Source organism: Cololabis saira, chromosome 19, assembly GCF_033807715.1.
Source record: "Cololabis saira isolate AMF1-May2022 chromosome 19, fColSai1.1, whole genome shotgun sequence".
Lineage (NCBI taxonomy): Eukaryota > Metazoa > Chordata > Actinopteri > Beloniformes > Belonidae > Cololabis > Cololabis saira.
Window position 1 is genome coordinate 37,140,223 of NC_084605.1, and position 23,431 is coordinate 37,163,653.

General features: G+C 40.9%; 1 protein-coding gene and 2 non-coding genes across 3 annotated transcripts in view; all 3 read right to left on the reverse strand.

Moving 5' to 3' along the window:
• arhgap27 (Rho GTPase activating protein 27) overlaps positions 1–20,893 on the reverse strand; it is a 43,072-nt gene extending 22,179 nt beyond the window's left edge. Inside the window, exons 1-3 of the mRNA XM_061709260.1 lie at positions 20,845–20,893; positions 16,899–17,716; positions 2,140–2,598 (exon numbers count right to left, since the gene is read on the reverse strand). Coding sequence (XP_061565244.1) covers positions 2,140–2,598; positions 16,899–17,716; positions 20,845–20,878 — 1,311 coding nt within the window. The 5' untranslated portion in view covers positions 20,879–20,893. The remainder of the gene's footprint in view (positions 1–2,139; positions 2,599–16,898; positions 17,717–20,844) is intronic.
• Positions 20,894–21,763: 870 nt separating this feature from the next.
• On the reverse strand, positions 21,764–21,877 carry LOC133419904 (U5 spliceosomal RNA). The gene has a single exon (XR_009770569.1). It is a non-coding gene; the product is annotated as a U5 spliceosomal RNA (small nuclear RNA).
• Positions 21,878–22,576: 699 nt separating this feature from the next.
• On the reverse strand, positions 22,577–22,689 carry LOC133419903 (U5 spliceosomal RNA). The gene has a single exon (XR_009770568.1). It is a non-coding gene; the product is annotated as a U5 spliceosomal RNA (small nuclear RNA).
• Between the last annotated feature and the right edge of the window lie 742 nt (positions 22,690–23,431).

Consider the following 23,431-nt stretch of genomic DNA (forward strand, 5'->3'; position numbering starts at 1 on the left):
CCGTGAAAAACGGGTCCTTTTTCCCCTTTCCTGTCAATCATTGCTCCGCTCCTCCTCCAAACCTCCTCCAACCAACCGCTACACACTTCTGCCGTCTTCACACACACGCGCGCACACCGACCACAAACACCGACACACAGCCCAGACAGGGCGACTACAGCCCGGGGATGAAGTCCAACCGGGACCAGAGGACCGGGACCGCAGCTCCCCGCGAGCAATACGCTCACAGCGGCGTCGGAGAGTTATGCCGCGTTCCATTTGTCCTCGGAAGTCGGAATTTCCCAGTTCCCAGTCGGAATTTTCAACTGGAACGCCCCTCGAAGTGGGATCTCCTACTGGTAAAGTGGGAGAATCTTCACCACCCCCGAGTTCCCAGTTCCCAGTTCCGATTTCCGAGGTAAATGGAAAGCGGCATTAAGCCGGGAGCGACAGGCGAAGCATGCACGGAAAAGCAGCAGGGCGAACCAGAGCAAACAATCATAAAAATAAAGGCATGCAAGCAGCACTGTCTCCTTATCTTAAGTCCAGTCAGTGGCCGCGGGTCTTCTTAGCAGTTCTCCTCCGGTGATTAGAACAGAAGAGGCTCTAAACTGCTCCGTGTTAAGCCTGATTTATGGTTCCGTGTTAAATCGACGCAGTTCCTACGCCGTAGGGTTCAGCGTACGGTGCGCGTCGCCGTGTAACCCTACGCCGTAGGCTCTGCGTCGGTGTAACGCGGAACCATAAATCAGCCTTTATGGTGCGCTGGAGAGGAGAGGAGGCAGGGAGCTGGGTGGAGGGGGCGGTGATTTAGCGGGCCCTGACGTCACGGCCCGCCACCAAACCAGGTGCGCCGTTTTTGCACAGTTATGCGGAAAATCCCAGAAAGCACACAATACACTGAATGTTAAAAGTTTGTTGTTTTTTGGGTGTAATTGATGTCAAGACACCCAACAAAACACAAAAAATCAAGAAAAATGTGTTTTTCATGTCACAATACCTTTAAGCATATTTTCATATGTTAAATTAATTTGTTCCATTCGTTAACTTGTGTGATGATGATAATGATGGATTTGCATCTAACTTTCAGTCAGGTGTCTTTGAACTGCCAATCATCCATCAAACTCCACAATGATCATGTTAACATTAAATCAGATAGATTTGTCTAGACATTTCTCTTGCGGGACGGGAGAAGACACTAAATCAATGCATCTCTAATAATGTGCGCCGTGCGGGCATGGATTCTTTTTGCGGGAGCAGGAAAAAAACAGTCCCGCTATATCAGGATGTAGAAAACAGTCCCGCTATATCAGGGCTCTAGTGCCATCTTTCTGGTGTTTATTATCATTTGCCACATAATTAAAGAAACCTCATACTAAATTTAAAATTTTTTACTAATTATCCGATTATTGAAACGATTAGTCGAATAATCGTTTCAATAGTCGGTGACTAGTCGACTATTAAAATAGTCTTTAGTTGCAGCCCTATCACACACAGGAGAGAAATAGCCACCAAACCAGTCTCAACAGCGTTTCTACTTCTCAGAGTGGTTCAGTGTTATTTCAGTTTCATTTCCAGCGTATACGTTACCACTGCAGGTTACAAGATTCAACTTTTACTACCTCTAAAGGTCGCTCTTTGTGCTGCATTGTGTTGCAATATAAAGTCCTTGAATAAGCTGAATCATTTCCCGCCTTCTTCCCGACATCGAGCTCAATGACCTTAAACTTTTATTCTTTATTGTCACATTAAACTGGTTCTCCAACTTAGATAAGTCGGTCACGAGTAAAAATGGGGTCATGAGCTGGTTGCCTTGAGAACGACTGTTGATCTGTGTGAGGTGTTTTTAACGTGTGTTGTATTGATTTTCTGTTGAAATGAGACTTTGGGATGCAGGAAACAAACAAATACCATTAGGTGTTTTCAGTCCTCATGAGAACGGCGTCTCTGTTCTTTCAGAGTTAGGGGCACGCCTGAGGACGGCTGTTGGGGACGCTCTGCACGGGCGCCCTGAGCTTTCCTAATGAAATGAGTCGTGTCTGCCGTGGAGGCGCAGGAGATTTAATTCCATTAAAAGCAGCCTGTATTTACAGCATTCCCCCGGGTGAAGCTAAAACAGGAGACAGGGAGGCTTAAGTGGGGCAGCCAGGCTGTCCTTACCGGGCCGTCGTGGTGGAACCGGTGAACGTTCATGGACTCGTTCATGGCGGGGCGGTACGGGCTCAGCTGCTCCGGGGGCTCCCAGGACGTCTCCCCAGACATCGGGTTGTAGAAGTAGGGCCGGCCGCTGCTCTCATCCACCAGCTGCTCCCAGTCGGAGGTCCACCCGGCGGGGGAGGCAGGGGAGACGGGGAAGACGGGGGACTGGGGAGGCGAGGGGGGGTAAGGCCCGGGGTCCGCCGGGGAGTCTATAAACGGGTTGTCCCAGGTGGTGTGTCCCGTGGCAGGGTGGTAATAGTATTCCTGTCCACTTTCCTGGTCAACATGCACCTCCCATCCCTCCGGGGCGAGGGGGGAAGGAGAGCAGGACGACGGGGCCGAAGGGGGAGACTCACTGATGCTTTTGCGGAGTTGTGCTACGTTGACGTACACTGCCGTCCCCAGACTCTCATTCTGCACCTGCGGACGGACAAAAAGATGCTGTTATTGAGGAATGCTTGTAATACACAAGAAGTTAATGAACACAGGAAAGGTGCGTCTCCTTTGTGTCTTTGGGGTTTTACACGTTAAAGTGTCGTCACTTTGGTATGCATCAAAGTGTAAAACAAACACTTTGACCAATGTGCTACTTCCTGCTGTACTGTACTGCCCTTAAGGCTGATTTATGGTTCCGCGTTACACCAACGCAGAGCCTACGGCGTAGGTTACGCGGGGACACACACCGTACGGTGCGCGTCACCGCGTAACCTACGCCGTAGGCTCTGCGTGGATGTAACGCGGAACCATAATTCAGGCTTTATTCTTTAACAACTTGTGCTTTTTATTATTTTACCTCTTTTCTTATCATTTTATTTCATTTTATTTGTTATTTAAGCGTACTCTTAAATTTAATACTTTTTCAAAACCGCGGGAAGTTATGGATCAGCCCTGAATACAAGCATTGTGACGTAGAATTGTCAAATTGGTTTGATTCACCGCACGAATCAGCACAGATTACTTTCTAATACTGTATTTGACCCGGTCTTTGTACGTTTTGACCTATAGAAACGTAATTCTCGTCAGTTGTGTGAAATAAGACCTGGAAACAGCCATTGTGGCATACAATTGTCAAATTGGTTTAATTCACCGTACGAATTGTTACAGATTACTTTTGTAATAATGTATTTGACCCGGTCTTTGTACGTTTTGACCGTATAGAAACGTAATTCTTGCCATTGTAAGAATGAGATGTACCTGCTGTACTCTACTGCCCTTACTTTTAAACAACTTGTGCTTTTTATTATCTTTTCTTATCATTTTATTTGTTATTTACTGTTTAATTGTGTCTTGCCGCTTTTAATGTTGATAAAGCACTTTGAATTACCTTGTGTTGAATTGTGCTATACAAATAAACTTGCCTTGCCTATAGTGACACAAGCACACACACACACACACACACACACACACACACACTCTCACTCTCTCTCCTCCCACACTAATGATCAAAAGCAAGATCGAGCCACATTTTCTTGTCCACAAAAGTGCCCACACACACTTTCTAATCTGGAAAACCAACTAAAAACAGAAAACAGTCCAAAGTTCACGTCTCTGTGAATTCCTCCCTGACAAAGTAAACGCACGTTCTCTGCGGGTCACTGAATTTGGTGCATCCTGGATTAAATATTAAAATAGGAAATTCACACAATCAACAACTTCTGCCTACGGAGCGACTGCGGAGGAAACTGAGAACTGGGCTCAGCTCAGTTCATTTAGCGCGGCCTCCCTGTCTGTGAGAACGCTTCCCATCAGGCCCCAAACAGAAACACGTCTTCTGTGTTGGTCGTCAAAAGGAAGCTGTTGATCAACAGAGCCTCACATGGCCCCGCTTCCTGCAGGGCAGGTACATGCAAAACACATGCAGACATAACAACTAATTTGTTTGAAGAACACAGATGAGAGTGACGCCGAGTGTCATGAAAACACACCCCCGTTCTCAAGCCCTGCCAAAAATACCAGCGATAACAAAATACTGTGTAATTGAAACAACCCCTACAAGCCATAAAGCATGTGGGTTTTCTCTAAATGTATGGTTCCTCACCAAGCACGCCACTGAAGCGTACCGCACCCTGAGAGTTACCGCTTTATTTCACACTCTCGGCCTTATTTGTTTGTTCCTTTTCTCTTTAAAGGATCAGGCCAAGACAGTTCAGGGGCCAAAACCGGGGCCTCAGGTCACATTTAGCCTCTATGTGGTGTAGGTTCAGAGGTGTCTTCAGTATTCACATTCATTACTCAGGTAGAAGTATAGATACTAGAGTTTAAAAATACTCCTGTAGAAGTCGAAGTATCTACTCAAGTTTTTTACTCAAGTAAAAGTATAAAAGTACTGGTTTCAAAACTACTTAAAGTATAAAAGTAAAAGTAATGTAAGGGGGAAAAAAGCCATTAAGGACAAAAGCCATTGAAAATGAATGTATCTTAGTATAATGCAAATATATTAAAGAAGCATATATGTGTACTATTGAGCATTAACATGTGTTTCAGAGAGCAGCAGATATGATGACTAGTTGCCTATAAGTATTGTAATGGTGCAAAAAGTCAAACTTCAGAGGCATGTTATCATTTATCCTAACCTTTATTGGAATGTACATCCAAGTTTAGTTGCAGGAATCTGAGGGAACGGATGTAAGAACAAAACTGGACAAGAACATCTGAAACAACCACAACCAAATTCACTCTATCCGGATGGAGCAATTTAACTGGATAGTTTTTATTAAAAGGCCGAAATGAAATAGAGTAATGAGGCTGTTTTTAAAATGTAAGGAGTAAAAAGTACAGATAATTGCGTGAAAATGTAAGGAGTAAAAGTAAAAATAATTACTCCAGTGAAGTATAGATAACCAAAATTTCTACTTAAGTAAGGTAACAAAGTATTTGTACTTCGTTACTTGACACCTCTGTGTAGGTTGTACTGTAAATAAAAATCCACTAATGAAATGAATGCATCACTTTTTACTGCTTTCTGAAGAAAGTGTTTTCTGAAGATGAATTGGAAACGTGTTTCACCCTGTGCTGTATCTGCTCGTCCACGTACTAAAGGTGTTTAAAGGAGAAAACGTCGGATCTTTCAGGTTCATTGAGAGATTTTCATTAAATAACGACCACATTTTGGATGAGAATAATTAACTCAACCAGGGACGTAATAGTTTACTTGCCTCTTTTTTTGGTTTTATGCGTTTTAGCTAAAAAACAACAAACAAACCAACAAACAAAAACATTCCTCCACCACAACATTCTAAACACTGTCAACAGGAAGTCATGTGATATTCAGAAAAATCTAAGAAAACAGCATTTCACCATCCCGGGGCTCTACAATAAGGTAAAGTATGGTTAGTCCAATAGGACTTGTCGTGCGTTGGCCTTAGCAGGAAGTGTTCAAGACAGAGACATCAGGACTGAAACCCTGTGACTCTTGACGCTCCAGCAACTCTAATCTGCTGGTTTGGAACTTAAAAAAAAACACTGACTACATTTACATGCAGTCAAAAGTGGGGTTATTGCTAATATTCCGGTTATTGAAACATTGGGAATATTCCGTTTACATGGTAATTAATCATTCAGGATATCTGGATCAAACCAGTGACGCACGGAGAACGTGATGACACAATTCCCGTCATTTACACTTCTTCTTCCTGTATCCAAATTCAAAACAAATGCTGTTTGGCGCAACTTTTCACTCACCCTCTTGTAAATCTTCTATCCCGGTACTTTCTACCGTCTACAAATGCAGAAATGTTCATATCCTTCATTACATTTATGAAGTGATTAGTCTCCTCCTGGTCTTGGTTTCTCCGTGTTTATAAGAACTTCCTGGACTCAAAAGACCAGGATTCCTTGTGAACAGAGCATGTGCAGAAAACAAATTCCTGTTCCGTTTGATGGGGATATTCCGTTTGGCGTTTACATGACTGAATATTCAGTTTTAAAAGGAGTAACCCAGGGCTCATATTGGGGTTTTTAAAAACCTGAATATGAGCAAATTCTGGTTATTCAAAGGGATATTGGTGTTTACATAGCCGTGCAAATTCAGGTTATTGCCAATATTCGGGTTTTTAAAAGGGTTATTGATGCATGGAAACACAGTCACTGTGAACTTGCAGCACTTTCTGAAGCCAGGTCTGACTTTCTGCAGATGTTTTGGTTCAAGCAACATCGGAACATTCCTTTTATTTGGGAAGCCATGACTTTAGGACTTTTGTAAATATCCCCCTAGGACCTGGTGGCTCCCTATCTTTTGGGTTCTGTTAAAAACAAACAACAACATCCAGTCTTCACACACAGTACTGGAGTGGGGTCACCCTGCCCCCAAACCATCACAAACATCACTGATGTTTGGAGTTGAGGAGGAGACGGGTTTGTGATGGGGCATGTTTTCTTGGGGATCACTGGAGGATTTTCTGTTCAAATATAAACAGACATGACATTATCCAGAAATCACTTACCCTACCTTTAATGGTTTTAGGGCAAATGTGAAGATATGTGGAGGTTTACTAAACTGGTAGTGAGCACTTTAAACTTGTCAACATCTGAAAATGTATTTCTCCACCTCAAGCAAGCCGAGAAACTTAAACTAAACTAAAAAATCTACGTAGCAAACCGGGGGAATAATTCAGCTTTTGTGTTTTTGGTCTTATCTCTTAACCGACCTTGCTTCATTATTGAGCTAAATATAATCATGAGGCAATCAATGTGAACAACCAGACAGCTGACCTCAAAACAGATTGATTAAAACAACACGCCACAACTTCAGAGGCACGCATGGAAATAAAACAGCCGCACCGCTGCTTTCTGGAATTCCCCCTGCTTTTGGGAAAGACCACAAAGCCCATCATACTGTGAACGCAAACAAATCTTTGAATGAACTCTGATTGCTGGTTTATGAGTCTGTCTGTCCTCTTGTACACAGTAGAGTACGCACTTGTCAACACAACGTTTCAGTCTGATTTGAATGTGTTCTTCTTTATGACCTGCACTTCCCAAATACTTCGTATGTACCCGGTAGCTACGTGGGATGCTTTTCAAGATTTGACTCCAAACAATGTGACTTTTGACCCCTTTAATTTATCATTAATTGTATATTTTCCACAAGTCCCGAAAAAAACGGATGCACAAACCGGACAATGTGAATTTCAGCGCTGAATTTTGTATTTGTCTCGATAATTATTGTTGCTGAACTGATGGTTCGTGTCCTTCTCCCACCACTAGTCAGGTGCCCTACTTTAGCTTCATAAGAGACAACTGAACATTATCTGGGTCTTTTTCCTACGCTGTGTTTGTCTGTTGAAGAAGCTACAGTGTATCTGCTGATGTTGTTGATGCAGAAACGAGACGACACTTTCAGCTTCAGCCTGTGAACCAGTAAATCAGATGTCAGAGGACACTTACAGACACTTTTTAGACCATTTCCAACTTATAAAAGCAAATACGACTTGTTTTTAACATTCAGACAAACAACGTTCATGGTTTAAAACACTATCCAACAACAACAAAGGATGCCGTCACTTCACTATTAATGCCACTTTACCATGTACAGGAAAAGAAAACAGTTTACAGCGAAGGCAGGAAGCTGCACCGTTTTCAAAGCACTTATACAGAACGCTGACGATAAATATAATCTTGCAAAAATAAGAGCTGTCGTGACCCGCAAGCGTTGTCCTACCTGAGCAGCCATGGGCAGAGTCAGGCCCTGCCTGCCCTGGTGACCCGTCCAGACCCTGGAGTACGTGTCCACCATGATTACGTTCTTCAATCTAGAGGCTCCACATATCCAGACGGGCAAACGGACGCTAAAACTCTGCAACTTAGCCCTGCGAGCATATTTTGGTAGACCTGCGACGGGTTTCGAGAAGCGTACACGCTCATGCACGCATCCTCCTCCTGCAGCAGCTGTGACAGTTGCAGCCCAGATAGAAAGGAGAACTGTGAGCTGTGTTACAATCGCTGCAGGAAGGGACCTAGGAGGAGTGGGTGAGCTGTGTGTGTGTGTGTGTGTGTGTGTGTGTCTCAAAGTCAATGTTTGTGTGTGCCTAAGCATAGATTCTTGTGTGCAGGATAGCAGGGCAGAGGGTAACTGTCTGCCTGAGCCGGAAAGTAGAAACAGTAAAAACTAGACAGTGAAGTGGGTTAGAAAGAGGTAAGCGCTCTCTGGGTCACGTCGACCCACTTCCTGACTACACACCCATACAATTAAAAAAAAAAGGAAATGACAGCAATGGAAACACAGCGTTTCAAAAAAACAAACATTGCAACACTTAAAAGAAGAAAAGAGAGTAAAACAGAAACGTAGCACCCTCTGTGCAACAGCTAACCTTCCTCTGGTAAGGTCACACTGCTAATAATGAAGAAAAAGGGGAAGCAATAATTCCCTGCACTGAAGAGGGGTGCTGCTTTTCAGAGGCTACTCTCATGACAAATCTACAGACTGCACGGGAGTGTCTGCTCGAAACAGGAAGTCTGGTTTTTGTTTGGTTCAATTGTTCAGTTGACACTTCCTTTTACAGCTTTAACCAGTTTGTGTCTATTTTTGTCGAGGTTTTGGGGTGAATTGGCAATAGCTCGGTTTGAGGTACACACCATTTTTCACTGATGACCCAGCACAGTCCCCTTTAGCTCACCAGAGGAACCTGGACAGGTTTATACTTGAGTCAGATTTGTGACGGAGGATATCTTTTAAGCTTAACAGCAGCTCATACAGAACTAGGTTTTATCAAAACAAGCCAGAATCTTTGCCAGTATTTCTTTTAGGATCTGGTTTTATTTTCAACCTTGCCCTAACTTAAACACTAGTACTGTATAACTAATAACAAAGCTGATGAAAAGAGCAATCTGACAAGTATTGGTTGACTGTATGAATGCTGTTGCTGCGATTCTGAGCATGATCTCGGGTGAAAATCCTTCTGCACAGGCCAGTCAGCTCTCAGCTCTCAGCTATGCATGAAGCAGCAATCTGCCTGATTACTTAACCACATTAGCGCTCATCCAATCAGACAATGGAGAGCCAAATTGGGGCCCAACTCACGCCACAAAGCACACAGTTGAGCTATTGAATGGAACTGGCTCCTCTCCCTGTTACATCACACTCATCATGGTGTGGAATCCAGGATGAATCCAGAAATATCCAAACGTTGGACTCCGTCAGCTTATCGGGTTCTTATCTCGGCTGGTTGTGAAGGGCTGCACGTCCATGTAAGAAAAACAACAAACCCTGCTGATATTGCTGGTCCGTGACAGATTTCCCCCTCTCCTACTTTTGTAGAAAGTGCTTTCTATGTAGGAGGCGGAAACATTTCTCCGTGAGTTGTTGCAATGCTCTTTTGCAACTGTTTTGCACAGATCCCACCTTGACTTTTCAGTCACAAGGACCAGCAAACATTAACTGCCAATATGCAAACAGACAGGAAAAAAGCTCTGTCAGTGCAGAATATCACCTCTGATGTTTTGCTTTTGGGAATCTGCTGATAATTACAAAAGAAAATAATGCTTTTACATGAACGCAGAGCTTCACCAAACAATTGCTTGTCATCAATGATTTTGTCACAGCCTGAAAAAAACTTTCACTAAAAGTAAAAACATACCAGAACACACGACTTAAAGCAACACATCCTGACAAAGACCCGTTCAAACTTCCTTTGGAACTTTATATAACTTTCTACATCAATGCGTCATTTTTTAACCAGTTCATGTAATTTTCTTGGGTTTTAATGAAATTTTGGTGATGTGCTGTGGTCAAATACCACGGAGAAGAAGTAAAGCAGCTCCCTTTTCAACCGTGTCTTTACAGCTCTGTTAAAGCAGCACAATGTAACTTTCAGCTTTTGTTGAGTTTGGCGGCTTCTTTGGACAAAAGCGGTAGTGCTTTACCAGAAAGAACACTACATTTCCCATGAGCACCAGCGCGTACTGCCGGAAAGATTCAGTAATTTTAGAATTACCAAAACCCAAGACGAATGTGAAAACATTCTAATTTTGATTCTTATTGAACATAGAACTCTACATTTGTATCATAACAATTCTGTCTCTTGTTTTATCCCCATAAATCCCCATCGGTCAGACATCCCCCCTCGTCTTTCAGCTCACGCCAGCGTGGAAGTGACGTATGCCGTAAAGCAGTCAAAGCCGTAAAAATGTGTAGTATTTTAGTGTGGCAGGGTTCCTACCATGCTCCTCAAAGTTACATAGTGCCAGTGAAGGAGATACAGACCCCTCAGACCATGACAGAGGTTCATTAAACCTGTTGGAAGTTGATGTTCCATCACAATGATGATGATGAAATATTAGAATGAGGTGGAAAAGTTACGTAGTGCTGCTTTAATAGCAGCTGGCTTTTTGGGGGTGGAGTCATACTCAAATATTCTCCACCCTCTTCATCCAAGGAGCACGTCTCTTCTAAGAGTTATTATTCAAGGTGTCAGCCTCCCACTTCAGAGGTGCAGCAAACGCAACATGATGGCACGTTGCGTGGAAGACGAGGAAGCTGGGTATTTCTATTGATCAGTGATGTCACAGTACCTCACACATGTGAATGGTTCACTGAACAATAGTGATGCACCGATTGTTCGGTAACCAAAATTGTTCGGCCGAAAATGGCAAAAAAAACACTTTCGGTGTTCGGTGGAATAAGTGGGAAAAAAACCGAACAATTAATAACGGCGTTGTAATATAAATAGACTGGCCGCTCTGTAACTGTTGCGCACCACATAAATCGTTGGCCAACCAAAAACTAACCACATAACACTCCCGTAATGGTTGCGCACCACATAAAGTGTTGGCCAACAAAAAACTAACCACATACGAATTTTACCTAACATTCACCATCAAACGTGGAAGAGCGTGGAGTGAAGTGGTGCGGTGCAAACATGTCAGACGTGTGGAAGTATTTTAGAGTGGCAAAGAATAATACAAGAATGGCTGTTTGCAATGAATGTTCTGCTCAAATATCTAGAGGGGGCACATCTGCAAAGTCTTTCAGCTACAAGTTTGATTTATCATTTGAAATGATAAAAAACCCTGAGCGCTTTAATGCATTTTTATTGTTTTAAGGCCTATGTTACAATGTTCAGTCAGTTAAGCCTAACGTAAGCTCAAAGATGGCCAAAAAATGTTTTTTGCTAATTTATTTATTTTAAGTTATTGTTCTTTGCTGGTATAATGTCTGCTGGATTATTTAAGAAATGCTGGGAAATTAAAAAATGTTCAGTTTTTTATGTTCAACAAATGTTTTCTACCTTGTAATTTTGTAAAAGATATTTTTCTTTTAAAAGCATGCCTAAATCAAATTTATTTGATTTATGCAATGGTGAAAAAATTGGCAAAATAAATGAAAAACTGCGAAGGACCATGTTCGGTATTGTTCGGTATTCGGCCAAGGGTTTATTATTATTTTCGGTTTCGGTTTCGGCCACAAATTTTCATTTCGGTGCATCACTACTGAACAACATAACAAAATGAGTTAGTCTGGAGTTTTTGATTCTGCAGCCACTCAAATACTGTATAACCAAGCATGTAAAGAAAAACAATGTCTGTTTGTGTACATTTAAGGTATATGAACGTAAAGACTGAGTAATATACAAAACAAATGCAAATAAACATGGAGACTCTCCAACTCCTCTTGTTTTGATTGTAATCAAGTGTTAGCAACACTTTTGAACCCTGTCACCAATAACCATCATATATAAACCATAAATAATCGTACTTTTGGCTCATATTTCTACCTCTGCTTTGATTACAGTCTGTGATAACTATTACCAAAAAGGGCCTGCAGAGCTATATATATATATATATATGTGTGTAATACATGTATATGTATTAAAAAAACATTTAAAAATCCTAATTTAAAGACATACCGGTACTCTTTTGAAATGATAATTCTGTGTTATAGGAACGTAAAAGAGTCGATGGAACTGTTGACTGCAACTAACCAATCACAGCTTTAAAAATGAACGACAAGATTTAATAGATAACAAACCCAAAAGAAACCAAAAACAATAATCTACACAAGATGATGTATATCAGGCTACATGGGAGACACAGGTAACACCGACTGATTGTAGTTGTACACAGAGTTGTCAAGTAACAAAGTACAAATACTTCGTTACCTTACTTAAGTAGAAATTTTGGTTATCTATACTTCACTGGAGTAATTATTTTTCAGACGACTTTTTACTTTTAATCCTTACATTTTCACGCAATTATCTGTACTTTTTACTCCTTACATTTTAAAAACAGCCTCGTTACTCTATTTCATTTCGGCCTTTAAATAAAAACTATCCAGTTAAATTGCTCCATCCGGATAGAGTGAATTTGGTTGTGGTTGTTTCAGATGTTCTTGTCCAGTTTTGTTCTTACATCCGTTCCCTCAGATTCCTGCAACTAAACTTGGATGTACATTCCAATAAAGGTTAGGATAAATGATAACATGCCTCTGAAGTTTGACTTTTTGCACCATTACAACTAGTCATCATATCTGCTGCTCTCTGAAACACATGTTAATGCTCAATACTACACATATATGCTTCTTTAATATATATACATTATACTAAGATACATTCATTTTCAATGGCTTTTGTCCTTAATGGCTTTTTCCCCCTTACATTACTTTTACTTTTATACTTTAAGTAGTTTTGAAACCAGTACTTTTATACTTTTACTTGAGTAAAAAACTTGAGTTGATACTTCAACTTCTACAGGAGTATTTTAAAACTCTAGTATCTATACTTCTACCTGAGTAATGAATGTGAATACTGAAGACACCTCTGGTTGTACACAACTTTGCTCTCTATCAACATGATCTCTACGAACTGATGCTGATTTACCGGCTCATGGCTCAACATCCCGCTGAATTATAACAATAACTACATATCTGCAGACCCAGGGGTTATATCCTACCAACTCCAATATGTTATTTGGTGAAAAAGTTGTTAGTATTTAATTCTGATAAACAGAGATGTGTTTTTAAAGGGTTTAACAGATGTTTCTATGTAACAATGTAAGGATTTATGTGTTAAATGATGCTACAGCAGCTCTCTTTAAGTCTGTGTTTTCACATCAAACACACATTCAAACTCGTACGCTGCCCCGGTAGCTTGAAAAGCATAAAGAAGAACGTCAATCATTTGAATCAATTTGGTTAAAACACGTTGAAGACAAAACGTCTGTCCCTCACAGGAAGCTACGTGTACCTGTTCTTAGATACCTGATGGATGTATGTCTCCTGTACAGAGAGGTCTGACGAGTGACGAGATACTCAAAATACCTGTTGGAGCAGTTGTCTGGCATCTGATTCTGTCAGCTTCAAAGAACGGCATGTTTCACGCGCCGCTCTCGTGGGTCATCTCGAACAATCTGTGCTTCCCACACACACTAGTAAAGTTTTCAAAATGACAAAAACAAGACCTGGTCAGCACTATGGCCATCCCATAATGTTCAGCTGCTAAAGAAAATCAGCTGAACCTTGAGCCCAAAGTGGCAATAATCTGAAGTTGGGGAGATAAAAGAGCCACTGAGGGAGTGTTCAGTATTCATGCTGGAGGTTAAGGAAGGTTTTTCCAATCAATTCTGACCTGCCAGTGTCATTAAAGCTCCCAAAGGACTGAAATCAATACAAAAAAACCGACAAGAGGAGGAGTCACAGTAAAAAAGATTATCTTCTGACTCACCTTCGGAAAGTTTAAACAACGAAATCCCCAGGTTTGCCAGTTCCAATCACCCACATCCACTTGCCAAACTTAATAACAGACTACATAGCAGCGTACACACCCTGCAGATTAAATGACCCACATTTGGACTAAATGCAAGTCCTGCATATTACATATGCACACACACGCCACCGGCACGGCAGGCCGGGCACTGAGAGCTGCAAAGCCCTTGTTGGGAGTCGGGCCAGACCCCCCTAGCATCACCATGGAGATGGGCCTCCATTGTAGGGTCAGAATTAATGCACTTGAGGGGTCCTGGCACATTTTAGGAGTGAGGGGGTTCATTCATGTTTCCAGAGACACAGATTGTTGCAATTTCAGTGTAAAAAAAACACCAAAATTTGTCAGATTTGCTTTGTGGGCACTAGTGAAGTCTCCTGCTGGAGGAACCAACTGGGCTGGTAATTACAGCATAATTGATGTACACAAAATCACTGGGTAAACTGGAAAAAAGCTGCAGCCATTACAAGACTGAAAGACACATTCACACACACACTTTGGTTGAAACTGACCTTAAACCTGCTCAATTTCTCCTTTCCCAGCCAGCTGACGTCACTTCACCTGAATGCAACAGGTGCCAAAACAAGTGGCAGCTGTTCTGTTGGGTTTTTCTTTCCTGTTTTTCTTTTTTAACGCGTGTATTCAGCAGGTTACATCCAGACCAGAGCAGGGTGGAGGGTGCGTGTCCTCGCAGGCGTCTCGCCTCTCTTTGGTAGTAATTCCCGGAGCGTCCCCGGTGCCTGGGAACGCAGGTACAGGAGCAGCTGGAGCTTTGGGAGTGGTTGACTAGCTTTTAACTCTTTCCTTTCCTCAAGAGAGGCAAACCCAGCCCACAAAACCTGTTTGTAACCTGTTCTGGCGACGCAGCAACTGTACAATGCGCGCTGATAAACCGTGAAGTTGAAGGTGACAAGCCTTCCTGCTGCGCCTAAACGCACATTTACAGCCTTCAGCTCCAAAACTTTTCTCCAGTCTGGCAAAAAATGGCAAACGAGGAGTTACATTGAAAGTATAAAGCATACACACCCCGCCGGTGGCGACTCGGCGCTCATAGAAACTTTGGCCGACAGAAAAGTGAGGATCGGATGCTTTAGTGCGGCGTTCAGGGGACGGATCTTTCCCCTCATTGAAATGGCACGAATGGGCCGAGCTGCTATTCATATGCTGATGAGCTGGCGCACACACACCAGACCAGACCTGCACTGAAAACACCACCAAAATCACTTCAGTCTGCCATTAAAGACAATCCAAATGCGCCGCGTTTCATGTAAAGACTGCGCATTGGACTTGCAGGGAACCTCTTCTATGTCTGTGCGTTAAAAACCTAGATCATTTAATATGAAACAAGGTAAAACTTGTTAAAAAATATTAAAGCAAAGCTCAGAATTTAGACAAAAACACCGTCAAAAAGACAGACTGTCTGCGGTGGTTGTACAGGGGTGGAGTTTGAAAACAATGGCCATAGTAAAACCTAGATGTATGGATTATGTGTGAGATTACACCAGTGCGCCCTTTTGTAAGGGTGCAATACCGCGGACATCCGCCAGGGGTCGCGATCCTGGCTGCAGTCATTGTGGAGATAAACAGATATCAGGATTGAATCAAAGACAATTAAAACGTATCAAATATGATGTAGCCTTATTATAACGTCATTGCAGTTAAACACAGTGTGCCCCCCCGCTCCCCCCTTCTTTTGAGATCTAAAGTACATTTTATCTACACCCAGAGTCTGTTTAAAACTCTTAAACATTGATTGAAGTTTTAGGAATTTCTTTTTTTTTTTTTAATCTTGAAATCTCAATATTTCATCAGTTGCTAATTAGTTGTCGTTTAATTATTAATTTCTTTTGTTTGTTTTGTTTATGGCTCTTTTTGGTGGCCACAACATGCAAGTCTGGCATTCCTTAACTTTCAATATAGTCTTTCGCAAGACTATACATACTTTTATTAATTATCATTATTATTATTATTATTATTATTATTATTATTATTATTTATACACAGACCACAACTAATATTGATATATTTTAGTTTTCTTGTTTTGCAATCAAATTTTGTACGCTTGTAAAAAAAGAAACACTTCTGACACTTTCATTGAGGAACTGTCTAAAAAGTGTTTCTCTTTTCAAATGTGATCATTTGCTGTACTTTAAAGGTCGTTCAAAACAACATAGTTATATTTTTGAGAAAGTTACAAATATGTGCCTTCTCTGGCTTTCCATCAGGTATCATGAATTAGAGATAAGAAGTGCACTTGCACTGACTGGTGAACGAGTGAAACTGCCTGATACAGCTCGTCCCTCTCCACTGTGCCATCCAAACCTCTTGCACTTACGAGAAAACATCAATTTAATATTCCTCCAACACCAGAGATGCATATGAATGCACGAGATAGTACTACACTACTTTTACCAAAGTAGAATATTATAATCCTTTCTACCTACTGAATAAAATCAAAATATAATTCTCTGAAATCTATTTTGCGCTTAAAACACCTTTATTTCCAGGCCCAAAGAGTTATCAGAAAAAAAAGATTCTGGCTGTGTTTACATTCACAATATTGCCATCTTCAAATAATGAAACCGAGAATTCGGTGCCATCAACTTCTCTATTCACTTTACTTCAGATGTGGAAGTGAAATCACCAGGCTTTGAGGAATAAAACACTCAGGTGGGCAGCAGCTGCTGCACAAGGGAAGATTATTATGCTAAAAAAGACCAACTATGCAGTATGTGTATTGCATTTCTATATCTTTTAGATTATATCGTAGATATGTATTTGCATAGCACAGAATTATTTGTATGTTGTTGTTTTTTTTAAATGATCAGAGTAAAAATCTGTAAAAAACAGTTTAGCTGAGAACGTCTTCAAAATAACGACAGCGTTAAATGATGAAATGGCGCCATCTGGTGGCAACAAAGCGACATGCTTTGACCTCAGCTTTGTGTGAATTATAAAGATGACTAAAAACAACAAAATAATAACACAACACATAAATAATGTTATGATAATAATAATAATAAATACCTGATTATCTGTCAGAGGGGGTGTTCCCACAGGCGTATCCAGATCCTGCTGCGGTACCGGCGCTGGTTCGTCCCAGGGCGGCTCGGGAATACCCTCAAATCCACTGATGCTGATCTCTGGAATCATGTTGTATATAGGCGAAGGAGGTAAAGGTAAGTCCAGCTCCCAGTCATGGGTGAAAGTGTGTGCCTCCTCGCTCGTATCCTGCGGTGAGCTCTGTGGCCGTTCCTCTTTATTTCTGGCCTCTGGTGCATGATGAGGCTTTTGGGACAATTGTATAGCTTCAGTTTCTAGATGTGGTGAAGTAAGAGGAAAACCTCCTGCTGTGTTTTGTGTCTTTATATGATTCAAAGTATTTCCAAAGCTACTGGTGGTTGGCAAGTCTTTCAGAGGCTCACAGGGTTGCACATCTGATATGTTTCCACAGAAACCGAACGTGGAGAAGCGATGCGACTCTCTTGATGCATCCCAAGCTGTTACGCAAATCAATGCCGTCGTGTCTTGAGGATCTTTGCTGGTCCTATCCTCTGGCTGACTTTCACTTAGACACTCGGGCTTGTCCAGCTGATTGTGACCAGAACAGTCTTTCGTTGAGAGCTCCTTCACGTACTGCGCGGGGACATAAAAGGGTCTGGTGTGGAGGTCTTTGCGAACATGCCACCAGTGCTCATTAGTCTTGGACACCAGGATGTAACTCTCATCGGGCTTGATGGACACGCGGTGGCCGTCCTTCGCTGTGTACTCGAATTCATACACCACCAGCACTAGCTCCATGCTGATGGCCCCCCACGTGAATGCTGAGTTATGACATCCTGGAGCTGGAAACAGAGGAACTGAGATGTTGCTGCAGCTCTCCAAAAGGACTCAGTAGAAATGTTAGTTGTTCATAGGGGAAATGGGCTGTGGGAAACAGTCTGATTCAGTCAGCTGAAAATGACTTAGAAACACTAATTGCAGAAAAGTAAAGAAACGAAAATGAAAATAGTTTAAAATCAATGATTGTCTATGTAGTTTGAAACTTAAAGAAAAAAAAAAGCTTGGCTTCTCTACCGCAATGACTCCCAGTGCCATTATCCTACCATCCTCATCCTCCTTGATTTGACAGCTACATTTGATAAAACCTCCCGTACCATTTGGATCATCAGCCTCCGTTGGTATTTCAGACATGCTCATGGATCGGTTCATCTTCCATCTCTCTGGTCAGACTCAGTTTCTTCCACCATCTCCTCTGGTGTTCCTCAAGGCTCTGCCCTGGGATCACTTCTATTCAGAGGTGGTAGTAACAAGTTACATTTACTCCGTTACATTTACTTGAGTAAGTTTTGGGAAATGATGTACTTTTAGGAGTAGTTTTGAATCACTATACTTTTTACTTTTACTTGAGTAGATTTGTGAAGGAGAAACTGTTCCTCTTACTCCGCTACATTAAGCTACGTTGAGCTGTTACTTTTCTTTTATCCCCTCCGCGTACGTGTCAATCTCTCTCTCTCAGAGTGAGAGGGGCGCATTTATTGAAGGCTGATTTATGGTTCCGCGTTACACCAACGCAGAGCCTACGGCGTAGGGCACGCGGCGACACACACCGTACCGTAAGTACCGTAAGTACCGTAAGTACTTGAATTTACTTTAAGATTATTGTAATTTAAGCTACTTTTTATTAATTTTATTTTATTGATTTAATTTGCCTGAAGATGTTTATTTTGTACTTTTTTTCTGTTTGAATGGTTGTGTTAAAAAATAAATCAGTAACTCAGTACTTGAGTAGTTTTTTCACCAAGTACTTTTTTACTTTTACTCAAGTAATTATTTGGATGAATACTTTTTACTTCTACTTGAGTCATATTATTCTGAAGTAAAAGTACTTTTATTTGAGTACAATTTTTGGCTCCTCTACCCAGCTCTGCTTCTATTCAGCATTTACCTGCTTCCACTCTGCCATATATTTTGCACCTACAACACCCATTTCCACTGCTACTGCACATGACACCCAAAAAAAATTAAGAGTGATAAAACTGAATTCCTACTCATTGCCACCAAATCCATCCTATCAAAACTATGTCATATCTATTTCCATTGATCAATTCACAGTTTACCCCTGGCCGGATGTAAAGAGTCCGGCTGTCATCCTTGATAACGAGCTCTCGTCTAAACCTCGTATCAATCATGTAACAATCCATTCCAGCCATTTCCACCTGTGCAACATCTCCCATCTCCATTCATCCCACATTCTGGTCCGCAGCCTGGTGACATCCCATCTTGGCTAATGCAACTCCTTTCTGTTTGGTCCACCGTCAAACCCATCCATAAACTGAAACTGGTCCAAACTTTGCCGGCTGCATCATGACTGGAACCTGGATGCAGCCTCCTCAGTTAGGCGTATAAAACCTTGCAGCAACTCCACTGGCTTCCTATCAAATGCCATATGATGTTATAAAGATCCTGCTCCTCACCCTCAAGGTCACCAGCAAAGTCACCCCTCAGTCCCTCGCTGGTCCCTCCACCTCCACCTGTACCCTCACGTCTTCTTCTGCCATCTAGCTCATCCAACTCATCCTCTCATTTCAGTTTTAATGGGAATGGACAGTACTGGAGTTGTAAAAAAAATCAGGGGGGATGGTGGATTTGATCATATGGGGACAGATAATTTGTGCTGATTACAAATAATATAATATATTACAAATAATAGCAGTGACCAAAACACCTGCAGAAATACTGCAGGAATGACATAGCAGCAGTTAAATGCAGCCTTCTGTAAGCTTTAAATATCCACTGGGTTTACATCAAATACATCAAAACACAACAATAAAAAACACTTTTCTGAACTTATCAATATGACTCTGTCCTTCACAGGATAAGTAACATGGATCACTGCAAAAACTCTAAATCTTAACAAGAATATTTGTCTTATTTACCCTATTTTTCTGGTGATGACTCTAAATGTTGAAATAGCAGTAAAACCACATTCATTGATGAAATGACATAAGGGATGGAAAGGGGGATGGCAGTTTTACAGGGGGGATGATTTGGACCGTTTTTATTTCAGGGGGGGATGATTTGGACCGTTTTTATTTCAGGGGGATGCCACCCCCCTCATCCCCCCTCACCCCCCTCAACTCCAGTACTGGGAATGGCGTTTCTAATTTGGCAGCCATTTCATATCTGTTTGTAGCATTTTTCATGTCATCTTTGCATTTTTTGCAACTGTTTGCCAGGTCTATTGGTTGCTAATAGTCACTTCAAGTTGGAGCTCAGGCACCAGGGCCCCTGCAGCTACTTTTTCACTAATGCGCTGTAAAAAAATAACTGTTTGACATTACCAAAAGGAATGCTGATGTAGCTTAAAGAAAAGGGCTGGCAAGAATAAAGCACTTTGTGCAACAAGAATGAGACAGGAAGTCGCCTGCCAATTGCCGCAAAACAATCTTGTAGCTAAACTGAGACACAGCAAACAGCAAAATGAAAAAGGCTTTGCCACAAAACAGGAAGCGTGCAGCCAACCTCTGCTCAGCGTCAGCCCGGCGTCATCCGGCAATCTCAGTTTGCCTTTTTAGGCAACTTTTTGTGAAAGGAGAACTCATATTATTAACATTTTAAGCTCTTCCGAAGCATAAAAAAGCCAAAGAATTACATGTAAGAATAGACAGAAAATCATCAGTAAAGTCTACATTCATGGGATTCATGGAAAAACAATTAAAAATAAAGATGAGAGAAAAATAAATAAAGATATAAACTGCACAGATAACATGACTTAATTAAGTGTTCTGTTATTTCTAAAGTTAGATTATCCTTTTCAGTTGGCATTTCATTATAATTTATACATGGAGTCTATGTTGTTGCAGATGGATTTAAATTATCTGTCACGCTGGTGAAACTACAAACTCAACAAATTAAAGGATCCTGGAATGTCACTTCCTCAGATGTGCATGTGTGATGAAAATGTGCTTACCGACCTGATTTTGTTTCTCTGAGTTCCCAGTCATTGGATGTCTGTAAAACAATAACCAGCCGGAGTTGTAGAGCTCAGTCTGTGTTGTTTCTCCTCCACTATCTCACTCGTATTTCCTGCTCGGTATCCCTGTGCAGCATTACAGAAAAAGGCGGACTGTGACACATCACAGTTCTAAACCCACAGAAAAGGGGAAGTCTGATTCAAACAAATTTCCCACAGCACAGTTATTTAAAATAATAGTCAACTGACTGAGATGGACTGGTATGGCCTTGACTCATTTTGACATAAGCAATATGAAAAATCAATTAACCAGGAAAGAAATACAGTTAAATGTCTCTCACTGCAGTTATTTGCCTTTTTTTCCAACAATATTATGATGAATAAAACCACAAAACTGCACTAACAGTGGAAAACCATAACACTTATATGAGTTTGATGCTAAAATAACACTTAAAACTAATGGAAGACATTTAGGTCCACGTCTGTGTTTGTATTTGGGCTTTCTGAAGCTTTCAAACAGGTGCTGGTGCGAGACAGCGCCCTCTGCTGGAAAGTAATGCAAAAACAGGAATTTTCTTCTTTAAACCAGAAAGAAAGCAAAAGCTTAAAATGTATCAGAAACGTTCAAAGGGAAGATAATTTAATCCTGAGTCGTTTTGGGTGTTTAATCATATCAAAAATGAAGCAAATAATGGATTGGGATTTAATCATGGTCCAAAACTTTTATAATTTCTCTAATCAGACAGATAGTATACTATTGCTTGTTTAAAATACGAAGCTCATTGTATTTGGGGGAGAATGAGATCCCCCAACATTGGAGGAGCTCAATGTTGTCATAAAGCACCCAACGAAAGATGCATAACACGTCTTTTCTCATTTTAAGGTTTGAACATCTTTATTTTTGAACAAGTAAAGAAGCCCCGCACAAGGCAGGGCATCAAAAAATTAGTTGAAACTCATGTTGTTCCTCTCCACGGAAATCTTTAGTAAAAGGCGAAAGATTTATACGATCTGAAAAGAAACATGAGTGGTTGCTGATAAGCGCAGCCACAGGGGTAGTCATTCACCGACACACAGACTACAGTGACGGTTGCGTTTGGAGAGCAAAAATATAAAAATAAAAACTGTACCAGTATAAATATATTGTTAACAATAGTAATATATTAATGATTGAATAAATAATTTGTTTCTTTTAAAGTAATTTCAGGAAGAAATACCTGAACACAACTTGTATTTATTTCGCGCGTTGCATGATGGGTAATATGTTCATTCCCGATATTATACAGCATTTACCTAGATTTAAGTGCTCGTCTTCATCGCAAAATGAAAACAATAAACCTATATTGCGATGGTTTGCTTTAACAACAGTTATAATTATCTCGCACAATGGCTATTAAAATAATATAATACAGTGTTTCCCAACCCTGGTCCTCGAGATTTACTGTCCTGCATGTTTTAGAATGTTTCCCTGCTTCAGCACACCGTGATAAAAGTGATAAAAGTGAGTCAACAACACAGTTGTGCAGACCTTGATGACAAGCTTATTAGGACCATTAATTAGAATCAGGTGTGACGATGAAGGGAAACATCTAAAACATGCGGGACTGTGTGTCTCGAGGGCCACAGTAGGGAAACACTGATATAATATACCGGGATTAGAACTACAGACAATGGGCATCAATCATTCCCGTTTTTAATACTGATAGATATAATATTGAACATATTAGGAAGCCCCGCCGAAGCAGGGCATCAAAAAATTAGTTGAAACTCATGTTGTTCCTCTCCACGGAAATCTTTAGTAAAAGGCGAAAGATTTATACGATCTGAAGAGAAACATGAGTGGTTGCCGATCAACGCCGGCACAGGGGTAGTGATTCACCGACACACAGACTACAGTGACGGTGACGTTTGCAGAGCAAAAATATAAAAATAAAAACTGTACCGATATCATATATTGTTATAAAATGCACTGTATTAAATACATCAACAACAATTTATTTCTCTTAAATTCATTTCAGAATATAAAATTGCTTTAAAAAGACTCAGTTATTTCGCGCGTTGCACGATGGGTAATACTATGCTAAATCAGGATATTATACGGCATTTACCTAGTTTTAAATGCTCTTCTTTAACGCGAAATAAAAACAATTTGCTATAAACCAAACAAGTTAAGCATGACATTAGTTAAGTAACAGCTTAAAAAGAAAAATTAAAAAAAGACTTCGTTACGCACACGCATGCGCAGGTCCCACCTCTAGTGCTTCCGATGTACGCTAGTAGTAAACAAACTACAAAGTAGTCACCGCCACCCCTTTAAACCTTAATTACTGGTCTAAATCTAATTAAAAAGTATCTACGAAACACCTGGAAGCACTTTCATGGAATATGTCGTCAGGTTAACGTAACGTTGTCAGACGGTCGTTGACACATAGCAATGTTTGAGTAATGTCTTTATATTATTTTCATAGAAATCAAGTTTAGTGTTAAGCTAGTCAAAACCTACTACGAATTATTAGAAATAAAGTTACGTCAGCAACAACTTGAGTGATTCAAGCAGCTTTTAGTCTGATAAAATAAAACAAAC